The sequence below is a fragment of the Anticarsia gemmatalis genome, chromosome 19 (genome assembly GCF_050436995.1).
Source record: "Anticarsia gemmatalis isolate Benzon Research Colony breed Stoneville strain chromosome 19, ilAntGemm2 primary, whole genome shotgun sequence".
In the NCBI taxonomy this organism is placed as follows: Eukaryota; Metazoa; Arthropoda; class Insecta; order Lepidoptera; family Erebidae; genus Anticarsia; species Anticarsia gemmatalis.
In genome coordinates, this window is record NC_134763.1 from 5,127,129 (window position 1) to 5,138,180 (window position 11,052).

The 11,052-nt window shown below is 36.6% G+C and overlaps 1 protein-coding gene across 1 annotated transcript in view; it reads right to left on the bottom strand.

The window, feature by feature from the left end:
• LOC142980900 (RNA helicase aquarius) overlaps positions 1–11,052 on the bottom strand; it is a 52,190-nt gene that overhangs the window by 14,532 nt on the left and 26,606 nt on the right. Inside the window, exons 7-18 of the mRNA XM_076126493.1 lie at positions 10,852–10,965; positions 10,609–10,712; positions 10,380–10,491; positions 10,057–10,270; positions 9,869–9,917; positions 9,429–9,664; positions 9,088–9,305; positions 5,999–6,168; positions 5,558–5,689; positions 3,577–3,714; positions 2,477–2,568; positions 1,010–1,208 (exon numbers count right to left, since the gene is read on the bottom strand). Coding sequence (XP_075982608.1) covers positions 1,010–1,208; positions 2,477–2,568; positions 3,577–3,714; positions 5,558–5,689; positions 5,999–6,168; positions 9,088–9,305; positions 9,429–9,664; positions 9,869–9,917; positions 10,057–10,270; positions 10,380–10,491; positions 10,609–10,712; positions 10,852–10,965 — 1,778 coding nt within the window. The remainder of the gene's footprint in view (positions 1–1,009; positions 1,209–2,476; positions 2,569–3,576; positions 3,715–5,557; positions 5,690–5,998; positions 6,169–9,087; positions 9,306–9,428; positions 9,665–9,868; positions 9,918–10,056; positions 10,271–10,379; positions 10,492–10,608; positions 10,713–10,851; positions 10,966–11,052) is intronic.

Below are 11,052 nucleotides of genomic sequence, written 5' to 3' on the forward strand. Positions count from 1 at the left end.
AAGACCATAAATTGTTTTGGTTAGTAGTTTGTACCTTTGTTCAGGTAGCGGCGTTGTTGCCAGCTTTGTTTTCGGATATATTGGGGTAATTGAACTTTTTGAGCTAATAATCGAATTCTTACTTTGAAAACAAAGCGAACCCTATCACATCCATAGATCATAGTTACAGTTCCTCCTTTTTGTTTTAGCATGCAATTCATGTGACGACACTATATTCAAGCAGGAAATAAAGCTCTCGTTCCAGATAAAATACAATCACAATGTACCAAATAAGAAACCACATGTTCCTTATAAGTACAAGAACACAGTCTGTCGATTGCATTTTGGGATCAACAGATCTCCTTGTCTGAATTGTGTGTGCAGCAGACCCTTAATAATAATTGCTCTTAAAAATTTCAAGTAGGTTTTTGTAAAACACCTCGTTGCCGCCATAAGATGCCTTAAGATAGGAGATAAATAGGTGTAGTGTAAAGTTTAAAATAATCTTGTTTCCGTTGAACAATGTTTGGTTAATGATGAAAATGTTCTTGAAAGTGGCTTACAACATCAAGATAAGTATAGAAAAATTGGGAATTTTTCTGTGGTGGGCGAGCAAAAAAAGATAAACAGACTCGATATAGATCGTTACAAATTTATGTGAAATACCCGTTTTTGCGGAAACGATGTACGATAATATAATTTGTTTGGGAATATAAATAAATAAATATCATTGGACAACTCACACACGGTTATTTGATTCCAAACTAAGCAGAGCTTGTACTATGGCAACCAAATAACTGATAAACATATTTATATACTTATAAAGATACATTAACATCCAAGCTCAGAACAAATACTCGTGCTCATCACACAAAGATTTGTCCTGGGATTCGAACCCACCACACGCGGCGCTTCGGTTATTGCGGCCACTTTAACCACTGCGCCAAACGTGCAGTTAAATATAATGGTAAGACTAAAATATTATTTGTCAGAATGTAACAAAAATACTCCACTGTTCAGATATACGTACCTGGAGAAATCTTTATCGGTTTGCAATGCTTCCTCGCCGTGTCCGAGACGCAGAAGATGTCGTTCATCCACGTCGAGTTCAGCGATCTTCTCGAACAGCTGGTTAAGGGCCTGATTACTATGTGTGACGACAAGATTCCGTTGCCATGGGAAGTTGTGATATAAGTTAGAAATTATCTGCACTGCAACGTCGGTTTTTCCTGTTAACAAAATATTTTCTTAGTAACTAGATTTTTCTTCTTAACTTTCAGAAGCAGTGATAGCCGAGTGGTTTAAGTTGGCACCTCCCACGCAAATGGTTGCAGGTTCGAACCCGAGGCAACACACCATTGACTTTTCGAAGTTTTGTGTGTATTAGAAATAATTATCACTTGCTCCAACGGTGAAGGAAAACATCGTGAGGAAACCTTGCATGCCTAAAATTTGTTTAATACATTTATTGAGGGCATGCAAAGTCCCTAACCCGCACTTGGCCAGCGTGGTGGACTTAAGGCCTAACCCCTCTCTCTTGTTCGGGAGGAGACCCTTGCCCTACAGTGGGATAGAAATGGGTTATTAAAAAAAAACTTTTAGACGTGGCGATTCTAGCGATTCCCTTCGAAATATATTACCTCCTCTATTACCTACTACTATGCCATCACCATGTACCTAAATGATGCAACATACCGCGTAAATGACATGATGGTAGCATGATTGAACAGCTTCCTGACAAACTCATTAACCCAAACGTCTTAATAGTTGTTTCAATGATTCTTGGAGATATTTGATTCAAGATTCTAGATAACAACACCGTATAGTGTTCATTCTTCTTAGTAATGTCATTCCTAATTAAACTGATTTGTTGCGATACTATTCTGCCATTGCTATGAATGTACCATGTTAAAAACTGGGCTTAAAGTGATCTTATAAGGTGAAAAATGGATTGAGACAGTTATAAAAATAAGCCAAACATAGAATTTTGTTTACCACTCGAAAGGGAAATCATCTTTGTCACCGATTACATCTAGGTCACGTTTTGTTACGGCTCGGCGTCTCGTCTAGTGTCCTTATTCATAGTGTCATTTTGTTGACACTGTTGTACAAGTCTCGAGTCGGTAGTATACTACTAAAAAATATTTTACTGTTGGATAGCCTGTTTATTGAGAAGGTTATATAACATTACGCTATAAACATTAGGAGCGGAGAAGCAACAAAAAAGTTACAAAAACGGGGAAAACTATGACCTATTCTCTCTTATGTGACGCAAGCGAAGTTGCGAGGGTCAGCTAGTTTAATATAAATTTGAATAAACACTGTTACCTTAGAGTACGGTGCCAAAGCTTTTCATAATTAGTTAAAATAAAACTCCCTTTGGGACCATTCGTATGTTGGTCGTTTCAAACAAGGACCAGTGAGTGACACAGCGAGTCCCAGTTGCGAAGCATACTGGTGTAAATCACAGAGTTTTGCAAAAAAATAGTATACAAACCGGTTCCTGGTGGTCCAACCACTAACGTAAGTCCAGGCTGCATTCCCGATCGTATTGCCTCTACCTGAGTTGGTGTGAACGGGATCGTGTTCCTGCAAGAATGAATGAATCATGTAGCTTACTTTTTTACCGGAATCTCAAGATAAACAGTAGACACTCCAAAAAAAATTCAAATAATGTTATTAATTGTAATATGACATTGAAGTCATTTGATTATGAGACAACACTAGAGATTTTTTCGTATCCCTTGACGTTGGTATCGCCAATATACAAAAGTAGTATTATACTTGTTCCGCCAAGTCGGCGAAGAACATACGATAAGGCAAGGAACGTTTATGCGCTATTGACAGTCTAGCTAAATTTAAATTGATTTACAAACACACGATATCCGATCAAGATTTAAAATGGCTAGGTATTTTAATCTGTCAATATAATTAATGGTCGTAGCATGTTTAAGATTAAAATCTAATTTATTACAATAGCTGTTATGGCTTAGAGCAGTAACAATACACGGGAATTAAAATAAACAAAGACACGTGCAAAGGCTTATAACTTAAGGTACAAGTTGGAAGCTCGCTGCATGAAGCGGCAAGAGGCGACATGTCGTCGAGAAAAAAACGAACATGAAGATAAACAACTTGTCACCGAGCGCCGCCGACACTGCCCGCGTATGCCGCTGACAGCAGAACAAACGAAAAGTTTCTCTCGTTTAAATAAAAAAAACTGGGTGCCTGCGGGTGCCATTTCTTGCCGCCGTCTGCAATCAGTAGCTTAAAGGTACAAGTTTGAAACGGTTGCAGCAAATGGCATCCAGTTGCTTCCCAGTGTTTTGTGATTCAATCAAGATTCATAAAACAAGATGTCCGACATGCTGACACATTAGTGGCATACTGATCCATGGTCGGGTGACGGTGTTTTCTCAGGCTGTCACTGTAGTTGGCAACACGTCGCTTAGCTTCATGCTGCTAACTACAGTGAGCATTTAATCGAAATATATAGAAACCAATACCGTCGCGGCAACACGTTGTCTGCTGCCGCATCATGTAGCGGGCTTTCCGGACTTGTCCCTTAAAACGTAGGTACAGTATAGTGTCACTTACTTCTTAGGCTCATTGGAAAGATAGGGCCCTCGTTTTGGCTGCACGTGTGGTTCAACAATGATTACTTTCCGTGGTTCATCTTCATCCATCGCGTCCTCTCCTCGCTGCTGCTTCTGAATAACATTCTCGAACGTAACTCTGCCGAGGAATATAGGGTTAATTCTAATTCTTCTGCATCATACAAGACATGGTACAAGTAAGCCAACGACCTGACTTTTATATCATCATATTATAGGTATGTGGTGTGACACAGTCCTATAATCAAACCAAGTTTATTCAGTCATTCGAATCGCCCTTGAGTGTTCATTGACACTTGCTTATTATATGTATATCTACAAATAACATTTTATGTGGATATTTATTTAAAAATAATATGATAAAAATACACAACACATTACATATCGCGCACCCACACTAACGCTAACCCATTGACGCTCCAATGATATTTTTTATACTTATATAAAAATGTTTACCTATAATATATTGTATTTTTAAAATAAACATCACACGAGATGACTTCTCCAGCGGGCGAATGGTTATTTTGCATTTCGCTGTCGAATCTTTTATAAAATAGGAAAATGGGCGACTATGATTGATCGTATAACACTTACCTCGTTTTTTTAAGATAAGTATAATTAACTATGGACAAGTAATCACTGTTTGTTTAATGTCTATTGTTTGACTAATAGGTATTTATAGCCGTGTTTACCTTATCTTAGGTCGCTCTCATAATTAAAAGATAGTTACAGTAAGCAAAATTTTATGAAATGACTTTTATATTTTTATTTTTTTGTACCAGTGACTTAATTAAGCACAGCAACAAAAACTACACTGTTATACATTAGATCTATTCAAGTCCATCAAATCGATACTAGTGTGGGTGTTATGTATATGTTACTGTAAAAGCCCGAACTGTGGTAAATCCTAAGATTTTCCGGTAAAACCTAAGATTTACCAACTCTCAATGGTAAAAGTACGAACAAGCCAGAGTTTAAAAACTATGTTACGATATATAAAAAAATCCTCCTTCATAACTATGTTTATAACTATTTCACGGTATAATTATATACTGTGACATAGTTATAAAGAAGGAGTTTTGGGCACAGCGACATGGGTAGGTTAGGTTAGAAGGCTAAGGTGGGAGCGAGCGAAGCGAAGCTCCCACCTTAGCCTTCGTGGTTATTTTTTTTAACCACCCAGAAGGAGGAGCCCCGCGAAGCGGGGCTCCGGCGACATCTCGACATCATCAAGTGAATATAGGTAAAAGTTCGAAATAAAAGAATTGTTCGGACTTTTACCATTGCGAGTTGGTAAATCTAAGGGTGAGTATAGACTACAACATTTTCTGGAGCATTTCTGTGTAATGTAACGTTCTTACGAATGATACAATACAGGCAAAAGCTCAGTTTCCAAAGCATTTCCATATAATGTCACGTTCCTGCGAATGCTCGGCGTTATGTTACGGGTAAATGCTAACAGCGTGTGTGCATTTACCAACATTTCGTTGCAACAAGCTAATGAAATGCACGTATAAAATCACAGCGTCAACTTGAACAACTAAACGACCGCGCGGACCGCGTGCGTCTTTCGTCCCTCTCCCTCCGCGTCACCCCGCAACCGCGCATCGCCCGCACTCGTGGCTCGACGAAATGTTACACCAATACGCTCGACGAAATGTTACACCAATATGCTCGTTGGTTTGTAACAAGAGGCCTGCGTGCTCGACGTTTAATTCGTAAGAGGATGATACACTAGAACATATCATAGAGCGGCTCGTTGTTCTGTTACAAGTAAATGTTGTAGTCTATACTCACCTTTAGGTTATACCGGAAAATCTTAGGATTTACCACCGTTCGGGCTTTTACAGTAACATATCGACAAATCATTGCTTAGTCATGACAAAATTATTTACTAATCAACAATGATTACTCCGAATCAAAGGTCATTGAGCTTACAAGGAAGTGGTTTTTACAGTACTTACTTAAAAGGTCTGACTAATCTCCTAGGGTCGTCAGTTTTGACTTTTATCTCATATCCTGGAAAGCTGCTTCTCAAGTGTTCCATATCCAAAAAGGTGTCATTGAAATCCAGTGTTGGAATCTCGTTGGGCATCCTTTGGGAAAAAAGCGGTTTTAATAAAGAAATTATGGTATGATTGATACTAAGCATTATACAAGTCTATACATTCAAGTGCCGTGATAGGATTCGATTTCCAGGTCCGTTTAAATATTCTGTTGAAAGGGTTTTATTAGTGCTATTGACATAGTTGATTATTATAAGTTTGTAGAAATATTCTAACTCGTGGCCCGAGGTTGTTGGCGTTACCGCTCAACATTATATACAGTAATAACTTGCATAAAAAAATTGTACTTAATGAAATATTTCTCATGTGACCATATTATTATAACATTAATAGCCTTACCTTGTGTAGTGAGCTTGTCCAGGATCTCCGTATCCAAGTACGATATCGTGAAGCCATTCCGGTACAACGCACTCCGTGTTCATCAACTCACGAATTGTTTCTAGCACCGCTTTGAAATTGTTCTCTTTGGGCTTACGTCTCATCACTATGTTGAACGTTTCATACACATCCTGAACAACACAAAAATAAATTTCAATTACATTAGACAGAAATGCTTGAGCTACTATTGTAAATTAGGTTTGGCCTAAATGGACAGCGTTTGCCGTTTAAAGTTTCATAAACCTGCTTTCAAGGAAACTGCAACCTTTATTATCAATATACAATAAAATCAAAGTAACACTGAAGCTGGAAGAAATAAATAAAATAGTTGTTGTTCAATGGAGCAATGATAAAAGGTAAGATATCAAATTCAGTACAAACTCGTACCAAACCTACGCAACCCTATACATAGTAACTTGATGACTTTCTCAAGGTAATCACAAAGTTGAAAAGAATCAGATGTGGTAATTTACCACTTTTTCTGAGAGTTTCATAGGAAGCTGAAATTAGCTCTCAACGATTCACGGACTCGATAGTGTTGGTAGCAAACAATTGATCAGTTGGCAAATATTCTTATATTAGTACCTACTAATATCATAAATGCGTAAGTTTGTGAGTTGTGTATGTATGGATGTTTGTTACGATTACGATGAAATTTGGAATGCAGGTAGCTGAAGACCCAGAATAACACATAGGCTACTTTTTATCCCGGAGCTCCCGAGGGATCGATTAGCGGACCGAGCAGACATTGTTCTGTTAGAATCTAAGTCTATGCCAATTGTAATAAATCTTTATAAAACTCTCTGTCTATTGCTCTAAACCGCTTAAAATTGTTAGACGCAGTGCAGGAATCTGTTAAACGGTAATGTATGTTACATAACTAATGTATGTGCAATGCACTGAACCAACATAATTATCTTTGTCTTAAGTTTATTTTAGCATATTTAGGACAATTCTGTCGATGACGTAAATACGATAGCGAGCAGGTAGGTTATACACATACACACTAACACCTAAAATATTTGAAGCCAAATAAAAATGATAAGGTATATCACAAAAGAAGCTATAAAAAGAATTTAACTACCTATTAATAAATCTGAAAATTATTAAAAAAAGCACCCATAGCTAAAGGGTACTACTAGCTGGCATCTGGTCCTTCGGTTCAGACTGGAGGCAAAATACTAGTGACTTTTCGAATTTACGTATGTATTAGAAACTAGCTGACCCGTGCGGCTCCGCTCGCGTGAATGTCGTGCTGTTGCATTCGTTGCAGCTCACTTAGACCTAGATACTTTCAAAATAATATACCTACCTACATGCAAATGCTTTAACAACTTTTTCGCTTTGACCTATCCTTCTGTCCGTACCCGTCTTCTCTCATGTTCCTGTCGGCGCCCGCGTACCTACCTGCTATGTAGCGTACGCGTATGGAACCGCGCTAAAGTTCTTCACCCGCGAAATCATGTAGGTATCTACGAAGATGCGGCCGGCGCGAGCGCCGCGTTAACCATAATTTTATATTCATAAGACATTGTAAGTAATTTAATTTTACCTGTCGTCATATGATACATAATGCATAAAATTTATGATTGACATAATTTAAAAAAAAAAAAAAAACAAAAACAAATAAGTTTGGTGCATGTTGTAAAATGAATTGCAACGCCATCTATGACGTGTATGTGTAAACTCAGGTTCATATGAAATAATGCAGTTTGAAATAAAATGGATTGCAACGCCATCTCTTATGTGTACCTATATGTAAACTCAGGTTCATATGAAATAATGCACTATGAAATAAAATTAAAATTAAATTATACAAAAATCTACCCAAAATGTTTAAAAAATACTAAAAAAGTATTTTGAATCGTAAAACAGTCACAAAAAGTCATTGTATCCGATGAGGTTTGATCCCAAATAAAATAATGCACTATGAAATAAAATTTATATCAATTTCCACAATAATCTAAACAAAATCCATAGAAAATGTTTAAAAAGTACTTTGAAACGTATAACAGTCACAAAAAGTATTGTCTCCGAAGAGGTTCGATCCCACACCAAAATGATTATTTTCGGAACAATAAACCAATGCGCCACAGCAACACTTAAGAAAGGTGTCAAAATTATCGCCTATATTTTTATGTTACCTGTGTACGATTTTTACTACATATTTGCAATTTTCTAGAAAATTAAACAATTTTATGCGATAAAAAGTATCCTAGAACTTGCTCCACTACTTATTCTATGCATATACCAAATTTCAGTGCATTCTATCCGGTAGTTTTTACGTGATAGCGACACATACAGACGGAGGACAGACAGACAGACAGACAGAAAAGAAAATTATAAATTGCAGATTCGGTATCAGTATCCGTTACTAAACATCCCCCATTGGTTTTTTTTTAAATATATTCAATGTACAGAATTGACCTCTCTACAGATTTATTATAAGTATAGATAATTATCACTTGCTCGAACGGTAAAGGTAATCAACGTGATGAAACGTTGTGTGTATCCAAGAGCATTTTTTCCAACCTAAAAGACAATGTTACTTAGGGTAACAACTACCGAAACTATACGAAATACGAGTAATAAAACATACCAGCAGTACGTACGTGCCTTTGAAATACAAAACATTTGGCTATTTTCAAAACACTTCTATTTCGAGGTAGTTTGTTTAGAACACTAGTGTAAGTTAATTTTCGTTCATGCCAGTATTTGGATGATGTAACTAATATATTTCTTAAACTTGACACACGAATAACTTCTTTGTCATATTCCAATGTCGCCAATAATCAACGTATTACACACATCAAATCTATAGCACTAGGTCTCACCTAAGTCTAACAGAACAAACTTAGTAACAATATCTGCGTTAAAGACTTTCCCTCTTATTCATAAACACACTATAAACCTACTTTAGTTAAAAAACTACTATAATATATTTTCTCTCTTTCATTTCGCTAAGAATTCAAAGAAACAAAACTCTTTATAAGCCTTTCATAACTTCATATATTTGTATGAATAAGAGGGTTATTCTGCTGTAGACTTACCTCAGTGCCTCTACTGGCGTGGTCGAGATCAAGCCGGTACTGATTGGGATCAAGGAGCAACCTAAAGGTTCTCGCGTCCCCTTCCAGTTCTGGTCTCGGTTCAGGACCCTCTTCGATGACTCTGCCAGAAGCGTCCAGCATGCCCTCAACTTCACAACCTCTGACGTACACTATACCAGCTTGTTCAACCATACTTTTTCTATAGTCATACTTGGTTCCTATGAAATAAAAATGATAAGGACAGCAGTCCAGAATTAGTAAGCAACTCTTGTTATTGGCTTTACAGACCGGTAAAAGAGAATATCTGAATTAATTCAAAAGACAATATTAATATTACGAACCTATTCCTTGTGTTGGTCTAACAGTCACTAAAAAGCAAACATCGTGTTTCCTTAAGCTCTCCCATTCATGTTTTATCTCATTTCTTACACTTAGGGTAACAGTTACATCAGCTCTGACACAAGATGGAGCTTTTTCTCCTATATTTGGTTTCGCTACTTCCACGACAGCGAAGCTTGTTATAGGATGAGCCATTCGTGCCCAACCACCGAAGTAAACACTGCCATCTTCCGCTCGCCTGTAAATACAAATAAGTCAAAAATCAACCGAATTTATTTCTAAAGAAACGTTTTTATACAGGTGCATGCAGGTAGTTCTGTGTATGGCAGCACTGGTTCTAGGTAGAAAAGGAGTATTAAAAAAATATGCATGGTATAAAATTGTTTTTTTAACTTACTTAATATTGACTTAAGACAGGTTTTACAACTTAAGACATACGTACCATGGCGCTAATCTGTAAACTGCGTCCTCGATATCTTGACGAATTTCATCTATAAAAATAATATCGAATAAATGAGTTATATCGTAGTATTGTTGCTTGTGTGAAAAAGTCACTTTCGTATAAAACTTATTAGAATATTAAAAATCAATAAGACTGATTCATCTACAGTACGTAAAATAATAACTTACATGTACTTTCCAAGCGGAAAAGATTGAAATTTCTTAATAAGTAATCGTGAAGAGTCAGGAACTGGAGATTTAGTTTAGGTAAAGCAAGACAGTTTTCTCCGCTGTAGATTTCTGTTGGTACAACATTCTCATCCCATATGACTTCTTCAGTGGGGTACAAAGGCATTGAATTTAATTCTTCCAGTTGTGATATGCGGCGTTCGTGACGAGATATCTGCAGACGAAAAGGCAATCATAGAAGCGGTGTAATGCAACACACTCCATTTAACAAGAACAATCGATAATATGCTACATACAAATGTATGTTTATATGAAGGTCTTACCAGTAATTCTTTTAGAAACTGCTTATCAAGTCTGTGCCATGGTGCTTCATCTTCTTTGCCTTCTGGCGGTATGAGATTCAGGTAAGTAGCAATGGCACGTAGTGCTTTATCGCTAATAAAAAAAAGAAAACATGATTTATGTATAAATTCATCATTGAATAATATTTAAAGTCATCAATAATAATAATATTAAGAATAAAAATAAATTGTATTGTATATTTAAACTTGCCTCAAGTTTCCAAAATGCTTATGTAAAGACTCTCTAGTATCTACGCTAGCTACATTTGCCAGAGCGAACAAGCGCAAATCAGGAAATTTTGAGAAGGCTGCTTTCTGTAACAAAAAAAAAATATTATCCTAACACATCCATGATGAATCGTTTAACGTTATTAACTTGAAGTTTTTAAACGATAAACTTAAAGCGAAAAGGTAGCTGCATGACTTAACAAAATAAGAACTAAGAAATAAATACCTGCAAAGAAGTAATCCTGGAATAATGCAGTAAAGTCATATCCCGATCTGTCATTGGGTCACCGGTTTCATCGCTGATTTCAAATCTAGCGTAGAATTTTAACATATTCAGAAGCTGGAACAAAAGAAAAATATATTTATTTATATTTTCTCAATAAGTTTACTTATAGTTTTATAGGACCGATAATTGACACGACCAGTG